The 17,079-nt window shown below is 48.4% G+C and overlaps 1 protein-coding gene across 1 annotated transcript in view; it reads right to left on the reverse strand.

Moving 5' to 3' along the window:
- Positions 1 to 15,572, reverse strand: part of PODXL (podocalyxin like) — a 28,277-nt gene extending 12,705 nt beyond the window's left edge. The window contains exons 1-3 of the mRNA XM_023737148.1: positions 15,378 to 15,572; positions 13,325 to 13,444; positions 11,862 to 11,931 (exon numbers count right to left, since the gene is read on the reverse strand). Of these exons, the coding sequence (XP_023592916.1) occupies positions 11,862 to 11,931; positions 13,325 to 13,444; positions 15,378 to 15,572 (385 nt within the window). The remainder of the gene's footprint in view (positions 1 to 11,861; positions 11,932 to 13,324; positions 13,445 to 15,377) is intronic.
- Between the last annotated feature and the right edge of the window lie 1,507 nt (positions 15,573 to 17,079).

Consider the following 17,079-nt stretch of genomic DNA (forward strand, 5'->3'; position numbering starts at 1 on the left):
CACAGCTTCTACCACGCCGAGTCCAGCACAACTAGATGGTGCCCAGCTACCACCACCAACTGCTCTGACAGAGATCCCAACAGAGGGTCCCAGACAGAGCTAGAGAAAAATGTAGAACAAAATTTTAACTCACAAAAAAAAAAAAAAACTAGACTTACTGGTCTGACAGAGACTGGAGAAACCCCAAGAGTATGGCCTTTGGACACCCTTGTAGCTCAGTAATATACTCACTCCTGAGGTTCACCCTTCAGCCAAAGATTAGACAGGCCCATAAAACAAAATGAGACTAAATGGGCACATCAGCCCAGGGACAAGGACTAGAAGACAGGAGGGGACAGGAAAGCCGGTAATAGGGAACCCAAAGTCGAGAAGGGGAGAGTGTTGATATGTCATGGGGTTGGCAACCGATGTCACAAAACAATGTGTGCTAATGGTTTAATGAGAAGCTACTTTGTTCTGCAAACCTTCATCTTAAGTACAATAAAAAAAAATTTTTTTTTTTTTTTAAAGATTTACAGCCTTGGAAACCCTATGAGGCAGTTCTACACTGTCCTACAGGGCCGCTATGAGCCGGAATCAACTCGACGGCAATGAGTTTGGTTTGATATCCTCACAGCAAGAAAAAAGCTAGAGAATCTGAAAATTAATGACTTTTCTTGAACCCATCAGAACTACCCTGAAAACGGAGGACAGACAACTGCAGGGAGAAACAGGACGGGCACATTTGCTTACCCCGGACAAACTCCCATAAGAAGATTAAGCTAGACTTTCTTCCTGATTGCTCGAGGCTGAGTGTGGCCAGTGAGAGTGAATGTGAAGCCCCAGGAGCTGCGGACCGATGTCGACAGGTTCACCCTTGTGCAGGTGTCTCCCCAGGCACTCGTAAGGAAGAACTAGGGGCCGGGGGGATCTTGAGTAAGCTCCCTCTGTGGTGCTGGCTGGAGGGAGAAAACAGTAGTTACTGTTGAACTCCAGACAGACCCATCTCCTCCATGGGGAAAAAAAAAAACCACCTTAATTTTCAGTTGTTATTGTCAACTGCCATCAAGTTGGCCCCACACACACTGTAACTAAAAACTACCGGCCCTGCGCCATCCCCACGATGGGCTGAGAATCAGACCGTTGTGATCCATGGGGTTTTCACTGGCTGATTTTCAGAAGTAGATCGCCAGGGCTTTCTTCCTAGTCCATCTTAGTCTAGAAGCTCCACTGAAATCCGTTCAGCATCATAGCAACACTCAGGCCTCCCCTGACAGTCGAGTGATGGGGATCGAACCCAGGTCTCCCCGCAGAAGGCGAGAATTCTACCACTGAACCACATGTCCTCAACCTTCAGAGTGAGGTCAACAAAACCTATGGCCTGGGCACTGGTGGAAACTGTTTAGCCCTGGGGAAGGGAAATGACAGCCACCGTAAAACTCTGCACTGACTCTCTCCCGTCTCTTTTCAAAACAAGTGCTAAACTTCAGGTTGTGGTTGTTGTAGAGCTGATTCCGACCCGTGGCAACTCCATGTGTGCAGAGTAGAAATGCTTCATAGGGTTTTCAAGGCCGTGACTCTTTGGAAGAGGCTAAGCATCCCTGTCTCACAAGGCACCTCTGGGTAGACTCGAACCGCCAACCTTTCAGCTAATAATTGAGTGCTTAACCATTTGTTCCACTCGGAAAAACCAAAATACCAAACCCATTGCCACGGAGTCGATTCCAACTCATATCGACCCTATAGGACAGGGCAGAACTGCCCCATAGTTTCCAAGGAGCAGCTGGTGGATTCGAACTGCTGACCTCTTGGTTAGCAGCCAAGCTCTTAAACCCCTTCGCCACTCAGGGACTCCTTCAACTGCAAGAGAAGGGCAAAGCATTATAGTCTGAGAACACTAATGGAAACCCACTGCAGCTATGGAAGGGACAAGTTAAAATAAGAAAGCTCTCTACCCATGGGGGAGCACAGAAATACATGCTAAGGTCAGCATACCATCCAGAGAAGGGGCAGGAGCACACTAGTGAAGTCCACACCTTCAAGCCCCAGGTTCCCAGTGCCCATGAATGGCTGAGGTTCAACCAGAACATCAGAGAATGTTCCCTCTCCTCTCCCCTGCCCCACCATTCTAACCAGTGTGAAGTAAGAATAACAGTTGATTAGAGCTGCGGGGAGCTGCAAAAGACAGACTCTGGGGGGCAGCAGAAAGGGAAGACCTACAGCCAAGCAGGGAGACAAACCGAAAGTATTACTAGAGGAATTTGCAGCCTCTAGTATCTAGACTAGATTAACACAAATCCTCACACTAAAGACACAGCAGAAGAAAAGCCATACATTAAATTGTTGAAAAGCAAAGACATTACTTTGAGGACCAAGGTGCGCCTGACCCAAGCCATGATATTTTCAATCGCTTCATATGCATGCAAAAGCCAGACAAGGAATAAGGAAGATCAAAGAAGAATTGACGCCTTTGAATTATGGTGTTGGTGAAGAATATTAAATATACTATACCATGGACTGCCAGAAGAGCGAACAAGTCTGTCTTGGAAGAAGTACAGCCAGAGTGCTCCTTGGAAGTGAGGATGGTGAGACTTTGTCTCATGTACTTTGGACATGTTACCAGGAGGGACAAGTCCCTGGAGAAAGACATCATGCTTGGTAAAGTAGAGGGTCAGCAAAAAAGAGGAAGACCCTCAACAAGAAGGAGTGACACAGTGGCTGCAACAATGGGCTCAAGCATAACAATTATGAGGATGGTGCAGGACCAGGCAGTGTTTCGCTCTGTTTTACATACGGTAAAACATACTATGAGTCAGAACCGACTTGACAGCACCTAACAACAACCTACTTCCTGTCTCTCATAGATTGATTTGCCTATTCCGGACTTTTCATATAAATGGAATCATGCACTATGTGGTCTTTTGTGGCTGACTTCTTTTACTTAGGATAATGTTTTAAGGTTTATCCATGTTGTAGCATGTATCACTACTTCATTCCTTTTTATTACTCAATAATATTCCATTGTATGTATATAAAGGGAGCCCCAGTGGTGCAGTGGGTAAAGCGCTTGGCTGCTAACCGAAAGGTCAGCAGTTCGTAACTACCAGCTGCCCCGCAGGAGTAAGATGTAGCAGTCTGCTTCCATAAAGATTTACAGACTTGGAAACCCGATGGGGCAGTTCTACTCTGTCCTATAGGGTCACTACGAGTTGGAATCGACTCGACAGCAGTGGGTTTGGTTTGGTGGGTACATATGTCCACATTTTGTTTATCCATTAATCTGCTGATGGATATTTAGGTTGTTTCCACCTTTTGGCTATTGTGAATAATGACACCATGGACACTGGTGTACAAGTATGTTTGTGTTCCTGCTTTCAAATCTTTTGAGTATATACCTAGGATTGGGATTTCTGGGTCACATGGTAGCTCTATGTTTAACTTTTTGAGGAACCACCAAACTGTTTTCCACAGCAGCCGTGACATTTTCCATTCCCACCAGCAATGGATGACTGTCTGACTTCTTGACATCCTCGTCAACACTTACTATTGTCTGTCTTTTTTATTTTAGCCATCTCAGTGGGTACGTAGTGGTATCTCATTATAATTTGGGTTTGCAGACAGACATATACGGAAATATAGATTTGTATGCATAAATGGATTTGCATACATACATCTATTTCCTAGCTCTGTCCACTGAGAGGGCCCAGAAGTAGTGACATGCCAACATCAAATACATCCAGTGCCCAGATCTTGGCGTCTAACACCATTCTCCAACAAATGAACTAGGGCTCGTTGGGGAAATGGCTGATTCTATTATTGTTGGCATACGAAAAATGCAAGGTGAGCCTGGAACATCTTGTAATGCCAGAAAATAAGGATATGTTTTTAAAAGAATGTGGGCATGTCAAAAAGACACGGGAGCAAACCTGAAAGAGGTCCCCAATGGCCAAAGCTGGAACAATCTGAGCAACAAAACAAACATGCTAGTATTGGATTGTAACCCCAAAATAAAAGAAATGTCCATGAATCCGCACTCACATAAATAAATGATTAAATAAATGGGGGCGAAGGAACAAGTTCTTCTAACAGAAGAATTCCAAAAAAATTGTAGGTCCTTCCCCCTCCAGAAGGAGGTGTATAACTCCTCCCTCCCATTTGAATGGGGGCTGGTCTTGGTGACTAGCTTCGAACAGGAGAGAAAGGGAAAAATAGTAACTTTATAGTGGAGAAACCTGGTAGACGCCACCTTAACCAAATGATCAAGGGTAACATCACCAGTCATGCGGGGATAAGTCACATCACGTCCCATGATATGATGTGATGAGAAGGGCACTTCACCCCTGTGGTCTTCTTCCCAAAATTATAGAAACCCCATCTAATCATGAGAAAGCACTGGACATACCCAATCTGAGGGACCTTCTACAACATAACCTGACTAGTACTCTTTAATAAAAATTGTCAAGATGATGAAAAACTGACAGAGTGAGAAACTGTCAGATTGGAGACTAGTCAGACATGATGATAAAATGCAATGTCATATTCTGGAACAGAAAAAGACCCTTAGTGGGAAATCTGGTGGAATCCGAATAAAGCCTGTAGCTGAGTTAATAGTATTATCCAAGTGTTAATTTGTTAGTTTTGATCGGTGTAGCGTGGTTATGTAAGATGCTATTAACATTAGGGGAAGCTGAAGGAACAGTGTTAAGAAAATCTCAGCAACTTTCCTATAAATCTAAAATTATTTTTAAATTAAAAAGTTAAAAAAAAAAACCAAATAGGAAATGAAAAAGAAGCTACAAATGGGGAAGAAGATAGTTGCAACCCATGTAACCATCAAAAGATTGGTACCCAGACATATATTGTTAAAATCTCTATGTATGCGGAAACAACAAACCACCCAAACAAAAAAAGGGCAAAAGAATTCAACAAAAAAGGTATTTCACAGAAAAAGCAGCACAAATCGCCCATGAACATCTGAAAATATTAGTAATTAGGGAACTGTAAAACAAACTAAGAAAGAAATATTATTTCATATCCACCAGTTTGGCAAAAAAAATTCAATCAGACAGTGACAAGTGGTAGCAAGAACATAACCCACTGCCATCAATTTGGAGTCAAGCCAAACCCATAGGGTTTTCTTGGCTGTAATCTTTATGGAAGCAGATTGTTAGGCCTTTTTTCCATGGCACTGGGTGCTACTGGGTGGGTTCAAACCTTCAACCTTTATGTTAGTAGTTGAGTGCAAACCGTTTGCCTCACCCAGAGTAGTTAGTATAGATCAGTTCAACTGCTTTGGAAAATAGTATGGCATTACCAAGTAAAGTTAAATGTACACATGTCCTCCAATTCAGCAACTGTACCATTAGGCATATACCCTAGGGAGATGCATACCTATTTGTACCAGGATGCATTTACAAGAATATTCCTAACAGGATTGTTTATATTAGCCCCATACAGAAAACAAGTAAATGTTTGTCAACAGTAGTATGGATAAATAAACCAAAAAAAAAAACACCTGTTGCCATCAAGTCAATTCTGACTCATAGAGTCGCTATGGATAAATAGGTCATGGTAAATCATGGAATAGTCCTACGCTAGAATACTATACAGCACTAAAAATGAATGAGCTACATCTACATGTGTTAACACGAATTATTCTCAAACACACTGAAAATAAAAGCAAGAACAAGAATACTTATATGATGATTCTATCCATGGAGCTCAAGAATTGGAAAAATGAAACTATATATTTTTAGGAGTAGGAATCTAGGTAATATTACTAAAATTTTACAGAGAATTTAACACTAAGTTTAGGATAATGGCTTCTAATTTTTTTTTTTTTAAGGAGGGAATGGCTGATTGTACTGAATGCTGAGACTGGCAACGTGAAAGTCACTGGTGACTTCAGCTTGCAGTTTCAGGGAAACGATGGAAGCTTGATTTGGGCTGACTGGTAGGAAGTGTGTGTGGACAGCTCTACAAAATGTCACTTGGCAAAGGGAGCAGAGAAGTAAGGCCACAGCTGGAGGGAACTCATATAGTCGAGAAAGTGTTGTTTTTCTTTTTTCAAGATAGGGGGCGCTAGTGATCAGAACGCTCCTGTTCTGTTTTATCTCTCCAGTATCATCAGGTCCTGAAGATGCGGAAGGGGGTACATGTGTGCTGACCCAGAGACACACACACACACACATACACACACCCCTTACCCCCCGCAGAGGGCTTGGCCTTCATTGAATGTTGGATGTCTCCTTTGAAATGGGAAGGAAGAAGCTGGAATGCAGATGTAAGTACATTTGTAATTTTGGTGGCTGGAAGATAAAGAGTTTACATTTGATGCCTTCAGTTTTCTCAATGAATTCTGCTATACTGACTCAGATGACATAAGAGAGGAGGAGGGGTTAGGTGGAAGGTTTGAGGAAAAATATGAAATGCTCATCTTGGAAATGGGAAAGTGAACCTGCTAGAAAACTGTCTCCCAAACCAGGGAGCATCAGAATCACCTGGAGACCTTGTTAAAAGGCTGGCTGCTGGGCCCACCCCCAGAGTGTCTGATCCAGTAAATCTGGGAGGGAGCAGAAGAATGGGCATTTCTAACAGGTTCCCAGATGCTTCTGGTCAGAGGACCACAGTATGAGAACCACTACACTTAGAAAAATAGAGCGCAATCGCCAAGCTGTATTTTATGCCAAATGGAGGCGTGAGATCATGAGTTCAAAATGTATCTAGTTAGCTAGACTGTGTGACTTCACTCTAGCAATGTTCAGCTGCTTGGGCACAGGCATGGAAAAAGTGAGTTAAGGGTTCATCCGGGAAAGGGGTTTTGCCAGGTGGGCATCACAGCAAAAGAAGGTGAAGGGACTTGGGGATATTTGTAAGGCAGGGATTATAATGGTGAGTAGCGAGATACAGGGCGGCTAAAGACAGAATAAGAAGCCCTGGTGGTGCAATGGTTAAGCGCTCAGCTGCTAACAGAAAGGTCAGCGGTCTGAACCCACCAGCTGCTCTACAGGAGAAAAGACCTGGTAATCTGTTCCCATAAAGATTACAGCCTAGGAAACTCCGTGGGGGAGTTCTACTCTGTCATATGGGGTTGTTATGAGTCAGAATCGACTCGAGGGCACACAACAACAAAAACAAAGCGAATATAGCCAGATGGGCAGTGAGAAAGTGAAGGCTTGATGGCTGGAGTTCAACCATTATGGTATACGGGTGTACTTTCAAATGCAGTGCAAGGTAGTGAGATAGTGATCAAAGAATGAAAGAAATGCTTAGATGTCAGAGGTGGTGGTCTAGTTCAAGCGAAATGGGAATGGATGAATAAAATAGAGACTGGATAAGGTCAGGGAATTGGGCGGCCAGGTAGGTACTGAATTGTTTATCCAAGTGGGAACTGAAGCCACAGAGAATGATGGCACAGATTGATTTGGAGAGGAAGGAGCCAAAGTCTTCAGTGAGTGACGGGGAGTGGCCCAGAGGTCAGCAGATAGTGGCGATGAGGAAAGGTCGCTCCAGCTGGTCTTTGAAGGCTGCATGGAAAGGAGTTAGCTCAGAGCCAGTGCCCCCAAGGGCTTATCTCCAGTTGGGGCAGTGGACAGGGGTGGGTGGAGAAGGTCAACTTTAGCTTTCAGCCCTGCTCTCAGCCTTCCCCGAGGGCCTACTTCCTCCTGTTCCTGGCCATCTCCAGGTCTGGGACTGACTCTGGACTATTAATAGAGGGAAAGGAAACTAAAAAGAATACCCCAGGAAGAGGGTGTGTGGAAGGAGGGGCGGGGAGGCAGTGGGCTTGGAGACTCCTCGTCTGGACACCAGCATCCACCTCTCCTGCCTTTGTTACCCCCAGCTCACCACCTCCAGCCATGTTATCTCCAACCAAAAGGCTCTGAGAGGGGACAGAGAAAGGGCAGGAACCAGGCGGGATAATGGAGTCTGGTCTTCCTAGATTGGTATTATAATGAGCAGGGACTGAGAAATGAGAAGCTGTGCCTCTGACCCCTGAGGGCAAGCCATCTCTCCTCCTACAATATATCTGTGAAATGGGCATGGTTTCAAAGGTCCCCTAAGCACACTCCTAAGCACAAAGCTGTGTACCCAGTGAGTCTGCTTTTGCTGTGACAACAGAGCTGTCCTCACCAGCCCCTTTAGAGGGCCTGCCCTGGGCCTCCTGAGAGGTGTACAAACAGGGCCCTTTCCAAGGGCTGGCGGCCTCAAAACTCACTTTTCTAGCATGTGGAATGTGTCACACGAGCCCTTCCTTCCCAGGAGGCAGAGCTGCTCTGCTGGGAACGGTGCCCACTCTCGAGGGCCCACCCTTCTCAGGCCCCAATCCCACTCCCCATCGCACACCCTCCCATTTATTGCCAGGCTTACGGATGGTGGCTGGGATCCAGTCTTTGGAATGATGGAGGCCTCGTGCTCAGGAAGGGGTCTGGGGCTGCACTAGGGCCTCGTGTTCCAGAAAGGGTCTGCGGCTGCACCAGGAGCCGAGGGGCTCCAGGCCCACTGCTGGCCGGCCAGGCTTTGCCCCAGTGCTACCTGATCAACGGTCCTCTCTCCACACCGCACTCAGCCCTTCTTCCCAGGCTCTCACTTTGAACTGCTGCCCCTCACCCCCACCACATGATGTTCCCCTCACCTCTGTGCTTCTTTGGTTTTATGACGTCCACACCCCTCACCCCAGGTGGGCCCAGCCTAGGTTTGCCTGTGCTTCCCCCACACCTGCTTCTCCCTGACACACCTCCCCAACCAGCAAGGCACCTTCTGCCCAGCGTGGCTCTGTCCTTGGAGGCTCTGCTGTTCTGCTCACGTTGGCCTATGCCCACCTTTTATAAATCCTTATTTCCCGTGGCTTTAAGCCAGCCCCCCAAATGCCCCAACCACTGACCTGGGTGCATGCATCGCTGAGGGGCTCGTGGGCAGAGAACTGCCTTTGGGAAAGGAGGTCAGGGCGCTGCTGGGACCCTGGACTGGGGCCAGGGAGCCAACTCCCTCCCCTCCGCTGTCATGGATTGAATTGTGTCCCCCCCAAATATCTGTCAACTTAGCTAGGTCATGATTTCCAGTATTGTATGATTGTCTACCATTTTGTCATCTGATGTGATCTCCCTATGTGTTGTAAATCCTATCACTACGATGTAATGAGATGGATTAGTGGCAGTTATACTGATGAGGTCTACAAGATTAGATAGTGTCTTAAGCCAATCTCTTTTGAGATATAAAAGAGAGAAGTGAGCAGAGAGACATGGGGACCTCATACCACCAAGAAAGCAGTGCCAGGAGCAGAGCGCGTCCTTTGGACCTGAGGTTCCTGTGCTGAGATGCTCCCAGACCAGGGAAAGACTGATGACAAGGACCTTCCTCCAGAGCCTACAGAGAGAGAAAGCCTTCCTCTGGAGCCGGTGCCCTGAATTCAGACTTGTAGCCTACTGGACTGTGAGAGAATAAACTTTTTTTGTTAAAGCCATCCACTCGTGGTATTTCTGTTAGAGCAGCACTAGGTGACCAACAAAGACACCCAGCTACGGCCATCGCCCGGGTCTGTGTTGAGCCTGTGGGGGAAGCCTGGACTCCTCTGTGCCTTGGGTCCCTATCTGGAAAATGGGGACAGTGACCTCTGGGTTGCTCCCTCCAAAGATGGGCCTGACCGACGTCCCTGGCATAAGCAATTGGGGGCGCAGGTTCCTCACAAGAAATGAAGCAGCAGGAATGACTACCCAGCTGTCTGGGGAGGGCGAGGTCTCCAGCCTGACCTCATCACCCCCACTCAGATTGAGCGTCCTGAAGTCAGGAAGACAAGGGTGGCCACTCAGGCTTCCCTGGGGCCTCTGTGGCTGGGCCTGTGACAGCAGGACAGCACCCGGGGGTTATCACCTGGCCCCTCAGCATCACCTCCCCCAGAAGGGCCGGCACTGCCCCTAGGAGATAATTCTGGACATTCTTCAAACCTGGAATTGTTCTCTGCTTATCTGCTTGTTTCAGCTGGCCTGCTGGCACTGCTCCCCGGGTGGGGCCCCAGTCTGGCTGTTTCCCTGGGCAGGGGCAGCTGCCACCATGCAAGAGAAGATCCGGTGACATCAGGGAGGCAGGATAGGCAGCATGGCCAGAGGCTCACACCACCTTGTCCTCCCCAGCCCAGCAGCTCTTCAGTCTTTCCCTTCCGCTACACTGAGACTGTGGCCCAGTACTGAGGATAACCACCAGCTGCCTTGGAGCTGGCTCCGACTCACGGCGACCCCACATGTCAGAGAAGAACTGAGCTCCATAGGGTTTTCAAGGGCTGATTTTTCAGAAGTAGATCACCACGCCTTTCTTCTGAGGCACCTCTGGGTGAACCTGAACCTCTAACCTTAGGTTAGCAGATGAGCATGTTAACCATTCGCACCACCCAAGGACTACCTAGCCCTAATCGGCTACACATCCTGGGTCACTCTGACCTCCTGCTCCTCCTCCTCCAATAAAGCAGTGCAGAGTGGAGGTTAGGAGCCCAACCACCTGGGTTCAAATCCCAGCTCCACCCTGCACTAGTTGTATCACCAGGCAGATGTCTTCACTTTCTGTTCCTCAGTTTCCTCGTCTGCCAAAAATGGGGAGGAGGGTAACAAGGGTGACTCAGAATGGTGTGTGCACATCGAAAGTGCTCATGTAAAAGTGCGATGAGTGTCTTCCTGCTGAGCTGCCCCAGAGGAGGGGCAGGGCTGCTCCTGTCTCCATCCCCTCCTGTGCCCCAGCCTCCCCTCCTCTCGTGTGGGGGGGCAGGGTAGGACACAGGCTTCCCACTGAGGCTCTTCCCCAGCGTTGGGGAGTGGTGACAGCACCAGGCAGCTGTGGTCCATGAAGGCCCAGACAAGGGTGAGGAGTGGGGGCGAGCCTGAATTGTCCAGGGGGGCAGTGTGGGCAGGGGGCAAGTGGGGTGGCTTTCCTGCTGGCGGCCTGAAGTTCTGACCGACAGCAACCCCAGACCTCAGTCTCCAGCAGGAAAAGGCCAGGCTTTGTTGAGACCTATTAAAAGCCTCTGGGCAGCAGCCTGGGCTCCAGGGATGGCGTATGGTGTCTGGGGCCACAAGGAAGGGGAGGGGGAGACCAGGAGCGGGACCCCTGAGGTGTGTCCTTTCTCGGTCTTCAGCCTGGGTTTCCTCCTCAGTGAGGTGAAGGTAAGCCACTTCCGCCTTCCTCCCCATCCCAAACCTGATGGGCGGAAGTGCAAATGAAAAGTCTAGTAAGTGCCTGAGCTGGAAGAGGAAGGAAGGAACGGAAATTTACTAGCTTGTATTCACCACCAACTCTGGCCGGGTACCTTTGTTTGATATGTCCTTTCATCCTCAAATACTACATGGGCTATGAGCTATTACCCCCATGTTAAAAGAGAAGAAACTGCACGTAAGATAAACAACACCCAAGAGGAATGTACTCCTTAGAGCAATCAATTAGAAGATGAGAAGGCAAGAAGGGGGGGATAATCAGGACGAAAGAAAATGGGAAACCAAGGCAGAAATGGGGAGAGTGCTGACACATGGTGGGGAATGAAATCAAGGTCATGAAACACTTCATGTACAAACTATCAAATGGAAAATGAATTTGCTCCGTAAACTTTCACTAAAGTACAATTTAAAAAAAAAAAACCCTGAAAACACTGAGGTAACTTGTTCAACACCAGGGTAAGGCAGCGAGGCAGCAGTCAAGCGAGGTCTGGGGCACAGTCGGGCTCAGGGAAGAGCCTGGGTCTTTTCCACTCTGAGAAAGGAGCCAGGCTGGGAGGCAGTGAAGCTGGTTCTTGCCCCGGAGCTGCCACTAGAGCAAATCACTTCCGTTTCTTGGGCCTTGGCTTCCATTTGTAGAATTATGACATAGTGACACAGTAATGCACAAACAGGGGTTGGCAAGCCTACCTGTAAAGGGCCAGAAAGTAAATATTTTAGGCTTTGAGGTCCACATGGTGCTGCAGTAGCCCCAAAACAGCTACAGAGAACAAGTAAATGAATGGGTGTGGCTGTGTGCCAATAAAACTTTATTCACAAAAACAGGTGGCCAAATCGTAGTTTGCCAGCCCCTGATGTTATAAGATCCCTTCTGGGATCCTGATTTTTTTTTTTTTTTAAATCCAGTTGTGGACCCTATTCTGTGACTCCCCTGAAGAGCCCAACAAGAGCCACTTGTTCTAGCTGACTATTAAAAACCAAGTCATTTGTGACTGACTTTTTCACTTAGCATAATGTTTTCAAGGCTCATCCATGTCACAGCATGTATCAGGACTTCATTTCTCTTTATGGCTAAGTAATATTCCACTGGAGCCCTGGTGGCGCAGTGGTTAAGACCTCAGTTGCTAACCAAAAGGTCAGCAGTTCGAATCCACCAGCCACTCCTTGGAAACCCTATGGGACAGTTGAAATCAACTCAACGGAAACCCTTTTTTTTTTTTTTTTAATATTCTATGGTATGTACATACCACATTTTGTTATCCATTCATCTCTTGAGGGACATTTAGGCTGTTGCCACCTTCTGGCTATTGTGAATAGTGCTGCAGTGAGCACTGGTGTACAAGTATCTGTTCAAGTTTATGATATGTTTCTACTTATATGAAATATCTAGGATAGAGAGGCAAGTGTATAGAGACCGAAGTTTATTAGAGCTTACCAGTGTGGGCGGTCGGGAGGGGAAAGGAGGGACTCACTGCTCAGGGGACACAGAGCTGTTAAGCGTGATGGGAAATTTTGGAAATGAATAATGGGGATGGTTGAACAACCCGATAAACATTAACTAATTGTACACGTGAAGAATGTTAAATAGGCAGATGATTTATTACATATATATTTACCACAATTAAAAAAAAAAAAGCCACATGACAAACTGGGAAAAAGGATTTGCAACTCAACACACACAAATGGAAACACCCAAATTGTTACCTACCCGAACAGCAAATTAAAAAATAAGAATAAATTTTTTAATTTACAAGAGCCACAGCCCAATAACAGATGTCAGAGGGGAGAGTATGACATGCGATGGGTCCTTGGTGAGGTGTTCCTCACTTTTGCATAGCTGTTACCACTTCCTAGCAGGGGCATTCCCTGGTGGTTGGACGGCAAGACCCTTTTCTGCTTGTAGGGGGGACCATGACCACTCCTCTCGCTATCCCTGGCACCTCACAGTGCCCACCCCAGGGGACACTGTAGAAGTGTGTCCACCAGCGATGGTGCAGGTTGGAGCTGTGCACCCCTCTGCTCTCACGGGGATGACCCACGTCAACGGTATCAGGGTCTGGGCTGGGGCAGGTCAGTACAACTGACTTGGTTTCCCTTCCTCTTCCCTGGGGTTGACTGCTTCTGGCTCACAGCTTCTCCCTGGACCTCCTCACCTGAGCTGCCTGCCTGGAGCCTGAAGTTTTGGATCCCCAGTGTCTGCCATAGGCCATAGCAGCTCCTGCTCGTTTGGTCAGGAGGTCCTCAAAGAACAGCCCCCCCACCTCGACTTTATTCTTAAAAATGTTTTATTGAAGAATTACATACATTCAGAAACCGCACACATCACAAGTGTACACCCTGATGAACTTTCACTGACGGCAAGCACCCACGTCACCAGCACCCCGATCATTCCCGAAGCCCTTTCTCTGCTTCCTTCCAGTCAGTCTCCTCCAACCACTCTTCTGACTTAAAGCATCACAGACTGGCTCTGCCTGTTTCTGAATTTAATAAGTGATGTCACACAGTATCCACCCTCTTGCATCTGCTTCATTCCCTGGGCATTTCCTTGTGCAGTCCATCCTCACAGGGATTTCCTGTTGGCCATTCAGCTCCTGCAGGATAGTATGCTATTGTGTGAGCATGCCACGATTGATTTACCCGTTCTCCTGCTGACAGGCACTTGGGTGGTGTCCAGTCTGGGACTGGCTATTATGCATAGGGCTGCCCTGACACTGCAGTTCATGTCTTTGGGGAGCATCTGTGCCCAGGCTGGGCTGTGTGCACGGGGCTGCTGCTGCTCGGCCCGTGAGAGGGGGTGAACCAGAAGGGCGGCTCCCAAGCAGGCAGAGGCAGGGCTCCAGACTCATCTCCTGGGCCCTAACCTCACCCTCAGTGTCCCACCGACAGACTGCAGGCATACCCATGTGGACTCGGCTCGGTTGTCCCACACCCCTCCCTGGCCCCAGATTCACTCCCTGGCCTGCCAGCTAAGCTGTCCCTCAAACATGGGTTTTCGGTCCCAGGGCCAGGAAGAGCTGGACTGGAGGGTGCAGACAAAGTACCTTCAAGAAGCCTGGAGGCCTGCCCCAGAGCCTGCTCTGTTCCCAACTCTCCCTGCACATCCACTCTGTAGGCCCATTTCCACAAAGCCCCAAGAAGGGGTGGGCTCCAATGGCCTCTGCGATCCCTTCTAATGACAAGGAAAATCAGGGGCCTGAAGTTGTCGGCACACCCCCACCCCACCCCGCCAGAATCTCTCCAGGCGGGGGTCAGAGGGCCACCCCTACCCCTACCCCACTCCACCCCCACCTCACCCTACACCTGCCAGAACCTTTCCAGGTAGGGGTCAGAAGGCCACCGTGCACCCTACCCCAGAACCGGGCTGAGCACCTCGGCAAGAAGTTTCTAAATGCATTCTGTGGATTACTCATGATTATGATTCAGTTGCTGAAGGCAAGGAGGTAAGAGGAAAGCTTGGAATTCAATCAACTGTGCCTCCAAAGACCCCTGAGCTGCCCCCATCTCTGACTGAGCCCACCACAGCCCCCTGGCCCCGGCTCCTCTCCCTCCCCAGTAAGGAGACCACCGGCTAGCCCCGTTTTGGGCCTGCCACCACCTCTGCTGCTCCTGACAAGGGGTCCACAGGCTGTGCCTCTGAGGTTGTATGGGGCGCCAGGCTTTCTGGGGACCGCCAGGCTGCCGGGGAAGGGGCTGGGTCTCTTCCTGAGCTGAAAGAGAAGACTAACTTCCTTGCAACAATGTCTTCCCAGGGCGTCCTAATCCCCCGGACTGTCTGACCACCAGGCAGCGTGCCCAGGAGCAGCCCGCTCGCCAGCCAGCAGGAGAGGGGGGTGCCTGGCTGATGTTGCTCACCTCACCGGCCCACAGGCACCTGAACAAAGGCCACACGGGGGCAGGTGGCAGACCTTCACCCGCCTTCAGATCAGTTTCCATGACCACACGTGTGAGGCATCTGCAGCCTCCACAGGGAGGCCTGGGAACTGGGGACCTGGGTTTCTGTGTGAGCCAAGGCCTCTTCGGGCTTTTGTGTCCTTGTCTGTCAAGGGTGGGAGGAATATCTATGGTATGACCAAATGAACATTTTAAAAAGTGTAAAGCTTTGGGGAAAATGTTACAATACTCCAGATGGAGCGTGTCCTTACTGAGGGGCACAGCTGGCAGGGTGGCGAGCCAGCTCAGATACCTGGCCAATACCTTCCTGCATACCTGAGGGCTGGAAACAGGACCACCTGGGCAGAGCCTCTGAGAGGCAGCACAGGTGCTGTGTTCTGCACACCTGTGCCAGGTCTGAGGCCCGGGCAGAGGGATGGGTTCTCTCTCCACATGGTGGACACGTCTACGCATCCAATTATTCAAAATACACCTTCCTTCACAAGTAAGGAGAGGTGAGGTTCTATACATGCCGCGACGTGGGTGAGCCTTGATAACACGATGCTGAGTGAAATGAAGCAGACACAGAAGGACAAACAGTGTACGGTCCCATTTATGTGAAATCTCCAGAATAGAAGAATAGGAGCCCTGGTGGCACAGTGGTTAAGCACTTGGCTGCTAACCGAAAGGTCAGTGGTTCAAACCCACCAGGCACTCCATAGGAGAAAGATGTGACAGTCAGCTTCCCTAAAGATTACAGCCTTGGAAACCCTATGGGGCAATTCTACTCTGTCCTACAGGATTGCTATAAGTCAGAGTCAACTTGACAGCAACGAGTTTGGTATTTGTCTTTTTTTTTAGACTATGTAAATACATAGCGTCAAGTTTATTTGTGGTTACCAGGGGCTGGAGGAGAAGGAGTTGGGGGGACGAAAAACTTTTGAAAATAGATAATGGTGGTGGTTACACAACATGGTGAACTGTACACTTAAAAATGGTTAAAATGGCAAATTTTTTGTCATATATATTACACTATAGTACAACTTTTTAAAAACATAAAAAATATATCTTCCAAAGGCAGTTTATTATCAGTATTCTTAATCTTAAAAACCAGCATTTAGTTGGATGGAAATGGGAAATCCGGGGTGGAAATGGGGAGTGTGCTGTCACATTAAAGGGATTGCAACTACTATCATATAACAATATGTGGGTAAATTTTTGTATGAGAAATTAACTTGAGCTGCAAACTTTAGCCTAAGGCACAATTAAAAAAAAAAAAAAGATTTAAAAGAACTCAGCATTTTTTGAGGCTTTGTGATATTTGCCTGAAACTGAGCTAAGTGCTCTACGTGTCTGTTCTCACTCGAGCCTCCCAGCAGCCTCTGCGAAGGCACTGACTGATATGTACACTGTCCAGAAGAGGAGACTCGGAATAGGTACGTGGGTGATGGCTGGGGAAGGCCACATGGGGCGACTTTAATCCAGGCTGTCTGTCTCCAGAGTCTCCACTGTTCTACCGCTCCCCAGCAATGAACCATCACCATCATCACTGGGTTTTGGGTATGCCTGCACCACCTTCTGGAGTCCCTGGGTGGTGCAAAGAGTTAACGTACTTGGCTGCTAACCAGAAGGTTAGAAGTTCGAGTCTACCCAGAGGTGCCTTGGCAGAAAAGCCTGCTGATCTACTTCCAGAAAACCAGCCACTGAAAACCCTGTGGAGCACAGTTCTACTCTGATGTACATGGGGTCACCATGGGTCAGGAAAGACTCAACAGCAACTCTGATTTTTTGGGGTTTGCACGACCTCTTAGCTTGCCCTCTCTCTCCTCCCAGACGCACCTGCTGCACTTTAAATCCTTGGGCACACACCTTCTACAGTCAAAGCGTGTGCCCAGCTCTTCCCTGAGCAGGACGTGCAATAACAAGCTGGCTTGTATTTTTCTGAGGGCGCACGTTGTCATTCCCCCGCCACCCTCCCCTTCACCCTGGAGCCATGAAAATAACCAGATGTGTGCAGGTTCATGCTGTGCCTGGAAGC

This window comes from Trichechus manatus, unplaced genomic scaffold (assembly GCF_000243295.1).
Source record: "Trichechus manatus latirostris isolate Lorelei unplaced genomic scaffold, TriManLat1.0 scaffold00097, whole genome shotgun sequence".
Taxonomy (NCBI): domain Eukaryota; kingdom Metazoa; phylum Chordata; class Mammalia; order Sirenia; family Trichechidae; genus Trichechus; species Trichechus manatus.